Source organism: Falco biarmicus, chromosome 13, assembly GCF_023638135.1.
Source record: "Falco biarmicus isolate bFalBia1 chromosome 13, bFalBia1.pri, whole genome shotgun sequence".
In the NCBI taxonomy this organism is placed as follows: Eukaryota; Metazoa; Chordata; class Aves; order Falconiformes; family Falconidae; genus Falco; species Falco biarmicus.
Window position 1 is genome coordinate 14,487,991 of NC_079300.1, and position 17,949 is coordinate 14,505,939.

Consider the following 17,949-nt stretch of genomic DNA (forward strand, 5'->3'; position numbering starts at 1 on the left):
TAGAAAATTTAGTCTGGTGTACTAATTTTTGTTCCAATAATATCTGATATGTTATGCTTAGAAATTGTTGGTTTTGCTAATCAATAGGATCAATTTTGGTCATGATATTTCAGACATGGCACATATGAATACCTAAAAAAGCATAATCACTTAGTTTATTGGCAAGCAAAATTATTATTTTCAAGACAATGGGCTAGGTGGCCTTTTTTCATTCAGTGCTTTCCACTGCCAACCAATACTAATTTAAGAAATGTGATTGTATGGATGCCTAAAGCGCTGTAGCATGGTATTAAATGTGTCTGATGAGCTATTTTTCTTTATTTTATTGTGAAAAGATGTGTAACTGGTAAAGGAATCTAGGAATTCCTCATTTGGAGGAATGTTCTGTAGAACAGCTGTTGGGCATGGTCCTCAGATGGTTCTCTCAAAACTTGCCATGGAATGAGTGAGAAACCAGTTAGTTTGCAAGATAACTTTGAGAGAGAGAATGTTGTCCCAAGCACTGATTCAGGTTGTACTGCTTCTTGCCAGCTAATGTGTCTATCTCATAATCTAATTTATTGCAAAAGGCACAATTTTTTGAAAGAAGAATTAAATTAAAATTACTGGAGTGTTCAGATAATTTAAATAGAGTTTAAATCTGTTTCTGCTTGGATTAAATAAGAAATTTTGTTCTTGGAGAAAGAGGAGAGAAGATAGTTATAAAAGCTATAGCATAGTAAAATATTTTACTGTATTGTATGTGTGGGAGTAGTTCAGACTTGCACTTGAAATGGCAGTGTTACTATTTTAGAAAATTATCTTGCAGTATTGTCTGTCTCCAAAAAAAAATCCTAAAGAGTTTCAGCTTCCTATTAAAGCAAACAGATTCCAAAGCTTAGCCCAGTTATTAAAGAAAATTTATAGTGGTTGTAGCTATGATGAAGTGGGTGTGAAAAATGTGACTCAAGTATTGATTTGGGGCTTAGAAGCCAGATAAAAAATTAAAACCAACCACACAGTCCTTTCTCTGCCTTTGGTGCTTCAGTAAAATCTCATACCTTGAAGAATGTTGATGCACTGTTGAGGATTTGGCAGTGCATAGACTGCCTCAGCCAGCACAGTCACCTTCAGTGGTATGAGAAGCGGTGCAGTAATTCTACAGCTTTGCAACAGCTACTGCTGGTGAGTGAAAAAGAGGCTTTAGTAAGGAATATTGCTTGACTCATTTTTTTTTTTTTTGGTTCTTTTTTTTAACATTCTCATTTGTTTCATTCTTTCTTGTAAGTTACGCAGTAGTTTCCATAATTTTCTCTTTTCTATTCATAGCACCATTATATTCCCAACTTAATTCCCACTTCCATGTTATAGGTGCTCTGAGTAAAATTATGACATTATTCAAATTCTTAGAAATGGATCTCTTTACCTTCCTCAGCATTTTCACCCCATTACATCCCCTAGCATTTAGTTGGAGGTTTTTTCTGCAAGGATTTATTGTGGCTCAGCTTTTCTCATGAACAGTCACGCTGAAGTCACGGGGAAACAGTGGAAAGAATCAAGACATGCAAAGCGACAGGGCTTTGGTTGCTCATGAAAATGGGACACGCATACTTCAGTCGTGAGAAACTTTTAAATTGGAGAGTCATACTCAGCTGAAGTACAGCATATTAACTTTTAACATCGAATAATGTTGAGATTTTTTTTAAAGCATATGCAGTAACAATGTCAGCACTTGTTTTGCCTTTATTTATTGTGCACCCAGATTCTCATGATGACTTTGCAGAGTTTGTGCCGCTGTGTTTGTCAACTACAACTACTGTTATTCCCCTTTACGTTTTTCTTTGATAATGAAAATAATGATTGTAAATAACTTGGTTTTTTAAATCCCATTAATTGATCAATGTTGATTTTATTTTTTCTAGATAGAGTTATTTATAATAAATACAGTTTTACACTGAAATGATGGATTTATTGGGGGGGGGAGTGGTAGTGGTAGTGTCCAGTGACAGAGAGATGTAAACATTTTTTGTTTGTGTCCTGGTTCATACTAGCCTGGACATTGTGTGTGTATTTCTGTGCTATTTAAGCTTCTTGATATCTTTTTTTTTTTTAATTCAAACCTATACATTAAGAAATAGAAAATAAAGGAAGTAAGATTATTGACTGATACATACAAAGAAGAAAGTTATTGAGAAGCCTTTTAAATCACTGTATTTTTTACTGGGGTGTTTTATTAAATGGGGTAAGTGTAGTTGAAAAGGGCTATCCATACTTTACTGTGAAGTAAGAGTCACATAGAATCATAGAATCATTTGGGTTGGAAAAGACCTTTAAGATTGTAAAGTCCAACCATTAACTCAGGACTGCCAGGTCCATCAATAAACCATGTCCCTAAGCACTGCATCTATGCATTTTTTAAACACTTCCAGGGGTGGTGGTTCTACCACGTCCTGGGCAGCCTGAAACAAATGTCTTAGGAAGTAAATGCACATTAAATAGTTAATTCGGTGACCTCAAAAAATTGTTACAGTTCCTATTCAAATGCTAAAAGACCTTCATGGCAGGTTTTGTTCAGTGGCTTTTTCTTCTTGTATTTTCTTGACCAATAGCATAATGTTTAAAGAGACTGTCATGTATTGGGAATTGCCTTGTTTGTAAAGTAGCAAAATTTTATTACTGTTCCTCTAATAGTTAAGTGTAGCTGTGAGGTGCTCTCTCCTTGCTGCTGTATAGAAATGAAATCTTTTGTTTTGCCTGAGTGCTTAGCGCAGCTCTAATACATTACCTAGTCAGGCAATATAGACATTTTAATAAATCTTAGTGGTCAGTAAAATACAAACTGAAGATTTTTCTATTCTTGAAATGTTACATAAAACGCTATTTAACAAATGTTTATATTTGGTCATTTGATCGTCTTTTATTCATTCTCTCCTGTGTCGTTTACCTTATGTGTACATGCCTGTGTGTGTATTTCATGCAACAAATGTATAATTTTGTGGTAGATGTCTTGTATTCTTATGCCAAAGTTCTATTTCAGGGTTTGTTCTGATTCCTGAAGTGCATTTTTGAAACTTTTTGTTTCATTGAATGTTTTCTTACAAGAAGATGCTATATTTTTTAAAAAAGCTTATTTAAATAGTTCACTAGTATTTTTGTCTACGTTCTCTGAAATAAATTGTCCATAAAGTTCCAGTAGATGCTGGCATAGTATCTCTAAACCAATTTTGAAAGACAGCCTACCATTACAAGAGTATTTAGTGTGGAGGGAGAAGAGAATGAAGCTTTGTGGAAATGCTGAATAAGTAAAGGAGTAAGTATTGAGTTGCAGGGATTTTTAAATGATCAGGAAGGATTATGACAGCATGAATTTAAATTGCAGTGTGTTACAAAAAGAAGGGACTTTTTCTTTATGCTCTAGAAGAAAAATAGTTTCTAGCTTGAGAAACTGAAGTAGCAGTCAAAAACATCTTTCTAGAAACTGTTGCTGGGAATAAGAACAAAATGACAACTTACACATTGCTAACAGAAGTTGAGCCTATTGGCTGTTGTACACAACTTTGTGTAGAATATCCAAAACACTCTCTTTAAATATGTGCAAGGTTAAGTTGTGAAAAATGGCTGATACTTTAAGAACTTCTGATATGAATAATTGAAATAACATCCTGAAACCTGTGAGAAAATTTTAAAGCCAGGATAGTTTAGTTTTTATGATTTAGATGCTTAGTTAAAGTTGAATATAGTTGTAAAATGTAGGTAAATGTTAATTTTGTTCTACCTGGATTTGCAAAATGCATAGTTTTGCTGGCTATATCCACTCCCAGCTAGCTAGCAAGAGATCTTGCTGATGAAATTTCACTTGTAATTTGAACTGACCCATTCATACCTGTTTTTCATCTCTTTGTCGTGCCCTTTGGTTTAACTTTGTTCTCCTTACACCCCAAATTTTTCCTCTCCTTTTTATTATAAACTCATGGCAGGGCCTGCTTGGTGAACTCATTCTGTTACAACAACAAATCCAGCAGCATGAAGAGGAAGCACGCAGAGCCGCTGACCAATATAACATGGGCTCTTCCCAGCAGAAGCGAAAGGTGATGGCTTAAGGGACAATATGTGCTGTATTCATACTAATCAAATACTTCAGCCTTCTGCATTTGAGCTAGAGAAGTCTAACTAATTAAATCATGGTCCCAAATAATTATTACAGCCAACTTCACTACAGATGTATGGTCCTGTTTCAGGTTAACTAAGTTGCATTTAAAGCATGGTGTTAGAACAGGCACTTTGTGTCATTTTGAAATTTTATGTTCTCTGCCTCTATAAAAACTGTTATTTAAAGTTCATACATTAAAAATGCATTTAAGGAAAGTATGTGAATAAATGTCAAGTCTGTTTTCTCTACTGTTGCTTGCTTGTTACAAGACAAGTAGATCTGTCTTGTAAGAATATAGCTATTTACAGGCAATATATCTCTGGGAAGATATTTTTTTCCTGCTTTATACTGTTACCAACCTGAAAATGACAGCAGTTCCTTAGAAACAATTTTGCATAGACAGTTAAATACTGCTATTAATAAGTCTTTATTGTATATTAATCAAAGGTATTCCTTCATCTGTTTTCCCTCTTAAAGCACTGTTTATACTGATACGCTGTGTTGTTGAACATCTGCACATCACTTTACTTACTTAATTTAAGCTCTGATCTTTTTATTCATGATTATACGGCTGACATGAATCAGAAATGCTTCCTAAATTGAGATATTTTAGTTGTCTAATCTGTTACAATGCATAATTCTTAATGATATTGCTTTGTTGGCTGCTTCTGTCCTCCAAAAAATCTTTCTGATTACTGGTATTTTTCAAGAGCTTTGGAATTGAGCACTGGATACAGAACTTAATCTTTTGTACACCTAGAGATAATTCCCACAGAAAGAAGAACGCAAAACTTACTATTGCATAGATGCAATTGTCATGCTTTTTAGTCTGTCAACAGAGGAAATCACTGTTCTCTGAAATTATAGTAGCATTTTAAACTCAAATATTTTACTTTCTTGCCATATTATTTTTTACATTTTAAAGTTACAACCCCTGGCCACTCCAAACTGTTAATCTTCCTTTAATTACGAAGAAAAAGGATGGTGAAAAGCTATTTTTCCTCATATTTAATTTTTCAAATTTATTTAGTTAATTTCTGTCTGGATTTAAAATAACACTAATGTATTCTGTTCTCAGTTATGAAACTAAACAAAATAGAATGGAAATGCAATTATTTGAGATTATTTTACTCAACCTGCAAATGCCCTCATGTTCATTCCCTTTCAAGTGTATATTTTACTAGCAGAGTAAAGAGGTCTTCAGTGATCTAAATATTCTCTAGTTGTTCAGTTATGTTTTTTTTTAATAACGGTAACTCCTGCAGCCTTTGTCACATTGTATACAGTTAATTGAGAGAGCTGGGGTGTAGAATAGTAGCTTGAAGTTCGTAGGATGAAGATATAAAAATTGCTGGAAAGGCAATAAAAAAATTGATATATAAAAATGTATCAACATAATAAACGCAATCAGAGAGAAAAAAATCTTGATGTTACATTTGTTTCTGATTGAAATTCTACCATGTTGGTACTTTTCTTGCAGCTAATTCTACAGTTTCCAAGCTGTGAAATAGCTGTAAGGGTGATCTTTGTAAATGTTTTCCTGCCCTTCAAGGCAGATACTGGTTTTTTGGGTTTTTTTCTGAGTGTTGAAAGTCCAACTGCCCTTGCACATGAAAAGTTTTAATTTAGCATTCAAGGTGCTGTTTGGCATACATGCCTAATGACAAGGAATATCTTGTGTGTCACACTAATCTTTTTGCTTGAAATGAATTGAAAGAGATGGTAAACTATTTTCTTTAATACCTTGATATGAGAATATAACTTAAAGATTCCAATCATTGACCCAGATTCTCCTTTGGAAAAAGAAATTGTTACTGTCGTTGAAATAAGTCATTGCATGCCCTTTTGACAGGGCATAAACTTAACCTTGTTTATTTAACTGAGTTGATTTGCTTGCTTGTCTGCTAGAGAACATTGTTGTTTCCATTCTTGGAAGTTCTGTTGCCTGATTTACTTGCACATCTTCGGTTTTAATTTAATTACTCTATATTAAATCTACTTCTGTTGTAAATTGTTCTAAGAACCATTTCACAATCAGGAGGGTGTATTAAAACAAAAATGTGATTGTTGCCTATTGATATTTTTTTTTGTCAGCCTTTTGATAAATATTTAGCAGTATAATAGGTTATTCTTGTATAGCTGCGCTGTGCATGGCTGCTTTTTATATGTATTTTGTCTGGGCCTTGATATTTTCATTTCTATTAGTAGAAATCATTGTAGTTCTTTTGTAGATGGTCAGTTTAGAATTATTTATAATCCGATTAGAGAACGTACAGAATGTGGCAGTTTTATGACAGTTTTAGCTTTTATTGGCAGCTTAAAAAATTTTAGCAATATTATGAATTACATGTTCAAAATACTGTATGTACTAACATTCAAAGCACACCTGAACTAAATGCTGATGTATATACATCATTCTAGAGCTGTCCGCTATTCTTGACAGAACTTGCCCAATTGTCCTTGTTAGAATCAATCGTCTAGTACTAGATAATTCATTTCAGAATTTGCAACATGTAGATGTGTTCAATATTTTTGTTTACTGTGTTTAACATAAATATACTGTACATAAAAGACAGTGCTCATGTGGTTAGAGATAATCTGTCTATAAGTATGTACTCCAAAGATGCATCAAGGCCCCAGAAGTACTTTCAGAAACAGCTTGCTTAAGAGCAGAGCGCAGGAAAATGTTAACCGCTTTGAAAATCTGCAGCACATGGAAACTGTTTTCCTTTTCTTTTCTTTATTTTCTTGCTGCTTCTGACTCTCCCAACACCATTCTCTTTGCCCTTCTATTTTTATTTTCCCCTTATATCTCTTGAGGTGTTTAAAGTGTATGTATATGTAAATGTTTATTTACATATACTACCCTGTGGCTGCATGTGTCAAGTTGTCTGTGTGCTGAACTAGTCCTGTTTCTGATGCACTTTTGCTATTACTGAACTAATTAACAGAAATAAAAGGAATTCAGTTTACGGCACTTCCTCTTTTGCCGTTTATGAATAAGAAAATAATTTGATATAAATAGAAATGTCAGCTTGGATTGCGTTCTATAAAGTACAGGCACAATCCTGTACATTACAGGTTTAATAGCTAAATAATATCAATCACTATGAATAACTGCAGACTTTTTTCCTTGTTTAATCTGTTAACAATGATGGTGAAATTATAGTAACTAAATCGATTTGTTTCTAAATGACAACTGTCCTCTGCATGTTAGAGAACATGCTTTCTGATATGAAGCTAACTTGAGTTGTATGTTACATGAGCTTTGTTATTGAAGCTTTTACCTATACCATTCTTTCAGTAATTGTTTAGATTATATTTTTTCTCAGTTTAATCAACCATTAGGTGTTATGTTGTTTGTTAATATTTACATCATATGAATCTGTATTGCACCATTTATGCTTTTGTTTTTGTGTTATTAAAAGCGGATTGCTTTGAACTGTTTATTACATCTTGATGAACCGCTTTTAAGAATATTTGGTTAAGAATGGTTCTAATTGCCTGATCTTATTACATTTACGCCTTGAACATCAGAATGTTTTGTATTATATCCTAATTCTTCCAGTTTTTATGTAATTTAAATAATTTTAAAATAACCCTTCAAGACTGTTCTGACTCACTACAATTTATGAAGTTGTGAATTCATGCATGCTTAGGATTATAATTCTGGGGGAAAAAAATAAGAATCCCCTCGGAGATTCAGAAATAGCGAATACTCACCTGAAAGTAGTTGCTGTAGCAATCAGGTGTTTTAGTGATTATATCTCATTAAGATCATGCTAATTCAGGAAATGAACATACAAGATCCTGAAAGTTTGACCACTAAAATTACATTTAGGGCAGTGGCCAGAAAACTGAGTTTGCTTTTCCCTAAGCTCACTTCCCTAATATTAAGTCTTGAAGGGTTAATTTTTGCATTTGCATGTACTGGAATTCAGGCTGTTTTTTTAATGTGAACCTCCTGTTGCAGGTGGAACTTTCCATTAGCATTAAATCTCAGATGCTTAATTGAAGATTTTACCTGCTTTAAAGTGCATGTAAAATCAGTTTTCTTATGTGGAATGAACCTTTCCGTTTGTAATTTGGTTACTTGTAGTGGAGAAACTAAAGAATACCTTGGTAGCCATGACTATTTTTCTCTGTAGGTTTCTGACAAAGAGAAGATTGATCAACTTCAAGAAGAACTTTTACGCACTCAGGTAACTTTTATGAGTTATTGATGTCTTAAGTAGAGAATTATGTGCAGCAGACTCTGATTTACTAGACAGAAAGCACACCTGAAATACAAGACATTTGGTAAAAGTGCAGTGCTTTTTTCAATCTTTGAGTTTATCAATGCAGAGTTGACTGTGTTGGCATAGACCAAAGGTCAGTCTAGTCTGTTCTTTATCTGACAGTGACTGACAGAATCCAAGAAGGGAGTGTAAGCATAGGGCAAATGTGTATTTGTGCTTTCCCAAAATACTTTCTTTGCCATCAATGCGATATATCCCTGAAATGTAAAGTTAGCCCAAGAGTATTATGTAAATACAATGGTGACGTTCCAGTATTTAACTTGTTAACGCATGCTAACCTTTCTCCTAACATTCTACAGTTCCCTTTTACAATATCAATGCTGCTAGATATTTCTGTGATAATCTTGTATGTTTAAATGACTCATTTGTTGCAGAAAGGAGATCAATGTACTCATTAAGGAGTTACGTTTGTAATCCCTTAGTCTAGGAAACATAATTTCTAGTAAAGAAGCTCTTAAGTGCATTTGCTAACCAAACATCAGAGGTCCAAGACAAAAAATAGACATCATATGGGATATGTAGAGTGAGACATTCAGATATAGTACAGTGGCATTTAGGAGAACCAAAGTGTCTTTTTTGTTTTCTTCATCAAGAAAAATAATTGCAGTTACAATGCTGGACTTGTATATAAGCCATGCAGTGTTAATAAAAATCTGTTTTGTGAAGCAGTAAGCAGTTCTTTCAATTAAAACTGTTTCTATGATTGGACTATTTGGTATGAAAATTACTATGGGCAGATTAAAAGCTTTTTCTCTGCCCTCTCTTTGGTTTTAAGAGAACATTTCATCCCTTTAAGAAGCTGAAGTGGATGGTGTGTTCAGAGTGATGACCTTTAAAAAAAATCAAAAAATAATTACAGCTATGGGTAGGTTGTGTACAGGTACTATTGCTGTCATTACAAAGGTATATTTGTACCACTGTTTTGTAGCTCAAATACCAAAGAATGCTTGAGCGATTAGAGAAAGAGAACAAAGAATTAAGAAAATTGGTACTGCAAAGAGATGACAAGGGGATCCATCAGAGGAAGTTAAAGGTACTTATGTGTTACAAATCAGCATAAAAATATAATTATACTATGGTTTCCATAATGCTCTTCTAAATAATTTTTGTTAATTCATATATGAATTTTTAACATTTGTCATAAGGTATCTGCTAATTTTTTGCTATGTTAAGGCTTTTATACATTCTTTTTTTTAACTATTTGACTTTTGGAAATGGCTTCAGTTGAAGAGCACAAAAGGGTTACCAAGTCTAACTAAATAGCTTGCCTAAGTAAGTGGGAAATGTGGGTTGTTTTTTTTGATGTAGCTTCACTGTTTTTGCTAGTAAATATGCTTCCAATTCTTCTTACGCACAGTCTGATACCTTTGTGCTCTGTCATGGGCCTTGCTGAGTTTGGTAGGAATATAGTTACATGGGGTCGGGAAACATGTTTTAACGGTGGCTCTGTATAAATCCAGGGAGATTGAATTAAGCATGCTTTTGCTTTTGTCTGCCAGCATCCTGAGTGTTTTGTAAACTGATGTTTTCTGCCTTTCTGCATCACTTGCTGACCAATATGGATCACCCTCTCTCCTCTGGGAACTGGAAAATAAATTCTTACTTGTATAGAATGAGGTTGATAGTTCTATACCATTGTTAATGCTTACTGTTCATCAAGCTGGAAGTGTAAGTCTAGATGTTTAATGGAAGACATTTAATTCAGCTTCTTAACTTGGAAACTGAAGTCTGAGCGCTGTTGTTCTCTTGCTGTATGTAAAAGCTCTCGTTTTGCTCCTTCAGCAAGATGCATCTGCAGCTGTAGTGTTTTCATACACAGGAGGCAAGGGGTGACTTGGTGTTGTACTTCATAAAACAGACATCTGTGCTGCAGTATAGACAGTTTAGTTTTCAAACCATCAGGAGAGAATAAACATTTATACAGATGAAATAGTCTGAAACCCAGTCATCATTCTGTTAATTAGCTGGCTTTTCTCTCTACTTTCTTTTTTTTTGGTAGAAATCCTTGATTGATATGTATTCTGAAGTACTCGACATCCTGTCTGATTACGATGCCAGTTATAACACTCAAGATCACCTGCCTCGAGTAAGTAAATAAAATATTCAAGGTTTTTTACTGAAACATCAGTCTTGCAATTGAAGAGAACATTTAGTTGTATTCCAGAATAATCCAGAGGTAGCGCTAGGCTATTTGCTTGCAACTCCAGGGATTTTGCTTAAGATACGTTCTACATTTTAAATGCAAGAGTATTTTGAGAATAACCAATGTAACTATCTTAAGCCTGTCTTGGCTCATATATAAAACCCTGACTAGATACAGATACTGCCGCTGTGCTCAGCTTTTCATTTTAAATGTTTTCAGTCAGGGCACCCCAGCCTTCTCAGCACTGTAGCATGACTGTTGTTTCCTCATGTGTGGCAGTGGAGCTGAGAAGGTGCAGTGCCCTGGCTAACTCCCCGCAGTAGTGCTGCTGTTGGAGGGAGAGAAGGGGTTTCGCTGGCCTGACTGCTGGCGTAGGGGAGAGCCAGCAATGCGTCCTGCTTGCACAACCACCTGTAGTGCTACTGGCTTCTGTAGGAAGCCAGTAAGATGGGGTAAATGATGGCAACTACATCAGAAGTCAGCCTTCTCCAGGCAGAAGCAGCATCTACCACATGAGCAGTCGTCAGTGTTTCGCCTGCTGAAAGGATTTTGTATAAGGAGAGAACTGCCTGCCACGAGAACAGCAAGCCCTTCCTCCCCCTTCATTAGGTGGCCTGGCAGGTGAGGCACATAGGGTGCTTTGTGGACTGTGCTGTCTTAAGCACAAGTCAATTTTTTTGCATAACTAGAAGTTATTATTTATTCAAGGATTCCATATTTAAGCCAATGCACTTATTGTCAAACGTAATAATAACCAGTGCTGCTACAGATTAACATCTTCTTAGTCAGTTTTTGTTTAAGCTTCCAAAATGTCCTGCTGAAAGCCAGTGGCTGTTTAAACTTTCACTTAAGGTCGTGGTGGTTGGAGATCAAAGTGCGGGAAAAACCAGTGTGCTAGAAATGATCGCCCAAGCTCGCATATTCCCTCGAGGGTCTGGGGAGATGATGACACGTTCCCCTGTTAAGGTAAGAAACATAATCTCTGAATCTGCATTTGCCGTATTGTCCTCCCTCGGTTTATGCCATTTATTGAGGTATACGTGAACATTTGTTTATAAAATGGCCTCTAAGCAAGTTGTTGCAGTCAATGACAAAACTTCTGCAGGCCTATATATGACTCATATATAATATCAGAGTAGTAGCAGTTCTTACTGTAAGTAGTCCTGTGCTAAAGTAAGCATTACATATAGTTGTATGTCTGTAGTGGAAAGTGTACATATGCTATGTACTTCTCGTGTTTCTCTTGTTTTAGATTTACCATACTTACCTATATAAGGCTTTTACCATTTAGGTAACCCTCAGTGAAGGTCCCCACCATGTAGCTTTATTCAAAGACAGCTCTCGGGAGTTTGATCTGACCAAGGAAGAGGATGTAAGTAGACTGGCAGATAATGTGACCTTTATTAATTCTCTGAAAAATGTTGTGTCTTTGTGAGCTGTTAGCCTGTGTTTAATTAGAGTGAAATATGTTTAGTGCAGCAAGGCATTATACTAGTTATTAAAATATCTTTTAATGTGGTTTGTGGCTGGCGCTGAAGTGGATAAAATGTAGGAGGAGCTCTTGTACCAAGACATTTATTGGAATTTGAAGGGGTCTGCAGGTAATCTGTCATTTAGCACCCCATTTACCAGACTGGTTGTTCAACATCCATTTGAGATAGTATTTATAAGCAGAGATCTTAATCCGTAAGTAAACTGTTTTGCTTACGTTGGTGATTTTTCTTCTGTCATGATTATAAGGAGACTGATATTTTGCTTTTCTGAAAACAGCTTGCAGCTTTGAGAAATGAGATAGAAATCAGAATGAGAAACAGTGTGAAGGAAGGGTGCACTGTTAGCACTGAGGTAAGACCTGTCAAATATTTAGTGGCAAATACCTGTACATGTTTATCTGTTGTAAGTAGTTTTTAAATAGGAGACTGGTGAATCTAACATTTTGCACTCTACAAAGTGTATTTGGACTGTTAAAATCAGTGTTATGTCACAATTATGTGCATGTAAAATTGAACTTCCTATTTAAAAGTACAGGCCGTTGCTTGTTTAAAGCATATGTGTGTGTCAATATGTGTTTATATAATTTTATATATGGGTGCTTGTAGTTACACACACCTACTTTGTATGTATAATACTTTAATTTCAATTTTACTTCACAGACAATCTCCTTAAGTGTGAAAGGTCCTGGTTTGCAGAGAATGGTGTTGGTTGATTTACCTGGAGTAATTAGTGTAAGTATGCAATAAAAAAATAAAAGATCTTTCAAGACATGTAGTAAAGTAGTATTATGGGTGAGAACATTAGCTGTTGGTTTTTTGTTTTTTACATGTTTTCTTTTTTTCCTTTAAATATATATCTCCGTATACATATTAAAAGACTGTGACATCAGGTATGGCTCCAGATACAAAGGAAACTATCTTTAGCATCAGCAAGGCCTACATGCAGAATCCTAATGCCATCATCCTTTGTATTCAAGGTAAGAAAAGTCTAGATGGTTACAATTGGATTTTTTTTTTTACTTGTGATCCTTGCATTACTCTAGGGACTCTCCTGATTGTACTTTTTCTTCCATTTGTGGTAATTTGTATAGTGTACAAAAGCACATGCTGTGGAATGCCTATTTATAAGTTAAGATACCTTTGGTATCTGTGGAAAAAAGCAACTTTTTGATAGAATTTTTTTATCACTAAAAAAATGGTGATAATAAAATTCAAGGATTTCTTCAAAAGTGTTTTTGGAGGCACAGGCAATAATAGAGCTTAATATTCTGAGTAAGCTCATACTTGTTCAGAACTTAGCTACAGCAAATCAATTTTTTTTTTGTGATACTGGGACTGTGTGTACACAAAAACTGAATATAAGTTTAGCTGTACTGTTTAAGTTGTAACATGAAACTTATTTGATGCATATTGTATCTTCAGTACTGCATGTAGATTACATAGTCCCTAAAATATAACTTTGGTTTTGTTTGGTTTAGATGGATCAGTGGATGCAGAGCGCAGTATTGTCACAGACTTAGTCAGCCAAATGGATCCCCAAGGAAAAAGGACAATTTTTGTGTTGACTAAAGTGGATCTTGCTGAGAAAAACGTGGCTAGCCCAAGCAGGGTAGGTTGAAACTATTTTTCTCATATAATGATGTCTGAAGTCACACATAGGAAAATACTTGAGAAGCTGTCAGAAATATTGGACCTCCTGCCTGTTCTAGATGGGGTTTCTTAGTGCTTATTTCTGTATTCAGTATGATTTTTTTTCATGTAATTGTTATTTTAATCTCAGGCTTTGCTTTCAGTGATGAGCTACATGACTTCAGTCACAGCCCGGCTACAACTTGCTGTGATACTGGTTTCTTTCATGCAGGTGACCTGACCAAGTTCCATTTCCTGAGAAGGCTTTAGGATATTCTGCAAGAGGCTTTTTCATACTGTTTTGTGTTTTGCTATGTTATGCCTTATTTGGCTTATGACTTTATATCTTTTTTCTTTTAAATATCAGTAGAATGCATAATCCTATGACAAACTGCTTTTTACAGTAGTCTGTGCATAGGTATAACCAGATGTGGCTTTAAAACTGCACTGAAGGAAAGAATGTCTCTGTGCAAAGTTAACTGCATTATTTTTAATCCTTCGTTTTCATAGATCCAGCAAATAATTGAAGGCAAACTCTTCCCAATGAAGGCTTTGGGTTATTTTGCAGTTGTTACTGGAAAAGGTAAAGAGAGCTATGGCTCTGCTTATTTTCTCCTTGATAGCAGAGGGAACTGAATGGAACTGTTGCAGCATTCCTTTCTTTCTCCAGGAAACAGCAGTGAAAGCATTGAATCTATTAAAGAATATGAAGAGGAATTTTTTCAAAATTCAAAGCTGCTAAAGTATGTTGCTATTTATTCCTTTTACTAAAATGAGCCTGTGTTGGTAAATGTTGGCATCAGTTTTTCTTGTTGAACTTTAAAAAAAGGTTTGCAGTGTGGAAACAGTATTTGAGATTTAATCTCCTTTATATTATATTCTTGAGGTGACCAAGTTAAGTTAGCCTGGTTTCCTAATGTGTGCTGGAAGTCATTGGAGAGACACAGGCATCTTCAGGCAGCAGTTGGTTCCACTACAGCTCTGAGCCTCTCTTCAGAGGTTTCTGTGTCTCTTCATTGGCTTGAGAAGAACCGAGTTCCCAGGCTATGTCTAGGCACTTGGTACAACTGGAGGAGTGAATCCAGCCCAAATGTGAGTTGTAACGCCTGTAAACATTGGTCATCTTGGTGTGACGATAATGTATTCAGAGGGTTAGCTTGTGCATTCTGCAAGTGCATTGAGCAAAGTTTTGATTTCATAGGCTTGTATTTCTCAGGAAAGTAAGATGCATGGTCTTTGGGACTGCAGTACCTGCACTGCAACCTCTAGAATAAAAAAATATTTTGGGGGGGTGATTGGGTTTGAGGTTTTTTTCCCCTTTCGTGATTATCTGCATTGAATATTCTGGGGGGAATTGACTGGAATTTGGGTTAGGTGCACATTGACGTTTTATTCTCTGCTATAAAAAGCAAAGCTTTATTCTTGTGAGGAGATAATGGGGGCCAGAAAGCATGGGAATGAATAGAGGAATTTCCTCTAGCTGTCTTTCTTTACAGGACATGTATGCTGAAGGCACACCAGGTAACAACAAAGAACTTAAGTCTTGCTGTGTCAGATTGCTTTTGGAAAATGGTGAGAGAATCTGTGGAGCAGCAAGCAGATGCTTTTAAAGGTAAACATCTTCTCAAAAACCAAGTGAAAGTTAACTTACTGTTAAACAGTTAGTTCTTCCACATATGTATAATACTGTTTTGCCAGCATGCTTGGGCAGTTATGGTTTATATGAGCATCATTTCTCATGAATTGGTAATTGCCCACTTAATTCTTGACAAAAAACACATAAAAAATAATTCGCGATAGGAAGTGCTCGCTTGCTCTAAAAGCCAAAGGAGTAAACAAGTAAGAAGAAAAATTCTGTGTTTTGTGGGCAAAACACAGTTCTTCCACTTGATTCAGATGTTTAAAATGGCTTCCTATATGAAGATACCATCTGATCAGCCAGGCCAGGACTGACTTGTACAGAGCTGGAAGCTGAAAGGTTCTCTTTCCAGTATGTTTTTTCGATGCATGAATCCTGCATTTAGCAGACAGAGTATCTGAGCTAGACAGCAAAAAAACTCTGCTCGTTTGCAGAGGCACCTGAATTTTTTGAAGAGTTTGTCATAAGCAAGATTTGGGGCAATTTTAGGAGCTTCTAAACTTCCAAGATGATCATGAAGTACATATAGGAAATTCAGAAATACTAAGGCCTTGTTTCTGTTGCTTGCAGCCACACGTTTCAATCTTGAGACTGAATGGAAGAACAATTACCCCCGGTTGCGAGAGCTTGACAGGGTAAATTGCACTACTGCTTTAATTTGTGTGCTACAAAGCATTGAAGATTATGGATTAAAATTTGTGCCATTTAATCTCATTCTTAAAGAGTTCTTAAAGTACTGACATTTTAAAGTGCGAGGACCATGTAAATTATTCTAGGGGAAGGAAATACTGAACTCTGTTTTATGAAATAGTGTGCTTAAAAATTGTGATACTTCAATGCTTAACAAGCCCTTCACTCTTCTAATATACAGCTAACTGATGTAACTTGCCCACATGAATAGGTCAGTGTTTCTGTGTGATCATGACTGAACTGGCAAAGAGAAGTTACATTCCCTGATCTTTCAGACAGAGTAACAAAACAATTTTGATCCCATTCCCTCATTCTTTTGTAGAGATCCTGAATTTTCAAATGCCATTCCTGGCCAGAGGCATGCAAGGGGTGGGTGGGAAGATGTATGGTAAACCAGGGTAGTTTCTGACAAGCACATACCTTGTGGTCGTGTTCCAGACAATGTTATCATTTGAGGCTTAAAGGCCATAAGAAAAAGGTTTTGGGTTTTGTTTATTTTCTTTTTTGTATGGAAACATGATCAAACTATATTTAAAATTTTATTATTTCAAATTTTTCCTTTTACATAGAATGAACTGTTCGAAAAAGCAAAGAATGAGATTCTTGATGAAGTCATAAGTTTGACTCAGGTCACACCAAAGCACTGGTATGGTAATTATATTTCTCTTTTGTTGTTTTTTTTTTTTTTTTCTTAACTCTCACAGAAGCTTCCCTTTAAAATATGAAGAATTTTAGTAAACAAAATTCTCAAATATAAATAAGGAACTGTTTTTCTTAGGACAATATATTATGTCCTTTGTCCCTGTAGAAGTAATCTGTTTGTTTATAATTCTGAATTAGCAAATACTTGTATAATCCCTCAATAAAAATTTTATGGTATCAGTTTGTGTTTTGTTCTGTTTGTAAGGCAGACATAGATGAGAGAGAAAGAGCTTAGCCTAAGTATTTTAATGGTGTAGTATCACTGCATAGTAAAGTCACGAAGTTGCAGGCTGAGAGGAGAACAGCTAGTGTAAAGGATTACTTTGACAGCCTGTACCATAACTAGAGAACCACAAAAAAAATCTTTAATGCCTTGGTCTTCAGTGACCTGAATTGAACTGTTGTTTGGTCATCGATTGAAAATCAAGGTAAAATGTCTGGCTCTTAAGACATTAGAATAATTCTGGGCACGTGGGTGTGTTCAGTGTAAAGAGTTGTAGGCAGTGTATTAGCCTGAAGTTAAGTTCTAGTCAAAATGTCTTGCAGATTTACCATTTTGGTATTTGCTTCTGTTTGTTGTGTAATAGATCCTGAAGTACCCTGGTCCTTGTCTAGTCTGCTTGCTTTTCTGTTGTGGATTGGCTGGGAGCATAACATGAATGTTTCTTTGTGTTTCTTTTGAAAGTTAAAATGTAGTGGTGATTCTATTTTATAACACTAAATGAGCTATAAAGTAAAACTGGAAACTAAGTCATGAAAAAACCTTCTTCTGTTAACCATTATATGCAGCCTAAAAACAGCAGTGCATTTGATGATTCCACATGTTTTATCCTGTTAAAATTTCCGTTCCTTATAATTAAGTTTGATTGGATGAAGCAAAGCAAAAGTGTATTTTTATTGACATATCAGTAAAGAAGGAATGAGATTGCATTTGTTCTTAACTGGAGGACTGCCCTTCTACAATGCATTTGTAGGTGGTAAAATCAATAACAGACTGTTTCCAGCACACCCTGTAAGTGAAATAAATTTGCCACATCCCCAGTTCTTTTAAGGGTCACCAAGAATGATCAATAATTGATCTTTGTTTGAGCACTATTGAAAGCATCCTATTTTCCTTAAAAAGCTTTGTTAAAAATATTTTTTACTGCTGTCAATATTAATTTTAATTTATAGTGAATTCTTTTAACATTTAAATGCTTAAGTTCCTTTTATATTTTATATAAATA

General features: G+C 35.2%; 1 protein-coding gene across 4 annotated transcripts in view; it reads left to right on the forward strand.

Moving 5' to 3' along the window:
• The window catches only part of OPA1 (OPA1 mitochondrial dynamin like GTPase), a 53,418-nt gene that overhangs the window by 9,516 nt on the left and 25,953 nt on the right, over window positions 1-17,949 (forward strand). For 2 of the 4 annotated variants that reach the window (XM_056359108.1, XM_056359105.1), the window contains 15 exons: window positions 3,957-4,067; window positions 8,278-8,331; window positions 9,356-9,460; window positions 10,427-10,513; window positions 11,423-11,536; window positions 11,862-11,942; window positions 12,341-12,415; window positions 12,724-12,795; window positions 12,941-13,040; window positions 13,542-13,672; window positions 14,203-14,275; window positions 14,363-14,435; window positions 15,189-15,304; window positions 15,902-15,966; window positions 16,591-16,667. In XM_056359108.1, coding sequence (XP_056215083.1) covers window positions 3,957-4,067; window positions 8,278-8,331; window positions 9,356-9,460; window positions 10,427-10,513; window positions 11,423-11,536; window positions 11,862-11,942; window positions 12,341-12,415; window positions 12,724-12,795; window positions 12,941-13,040; window positions 13,542-13,672; window positions 14,203-14,275; window positions 14,363-14,435; window positions 15,189-15,304; window positions 15,902-15,966; window positions 16,591-16,667 — 1,334 coding nt within the window. The remainder of the gene's footprint in view (window positions 1-3,956; window positions 4,068-8,277; window positions 8,332-9,355; window positions 9,461-10,426; window positions 10,514-11,422; window positions 11,537-11,861; window positions 11,943-12,340; window positions 12,416-12,723; window positions 12,796-12,940; window positions 13,041-13,541; window positions 13,673-14,202; window positions 14,276-14,362; window positions 14,436-15,188; window positions 15,305-15,901; window positions 15,967-16,590; window positions 16,668-17,949) is intronic. The other 2 variants (XM_056359106.1, XM_056359107.1) reach the window with 1 other exon arrangement.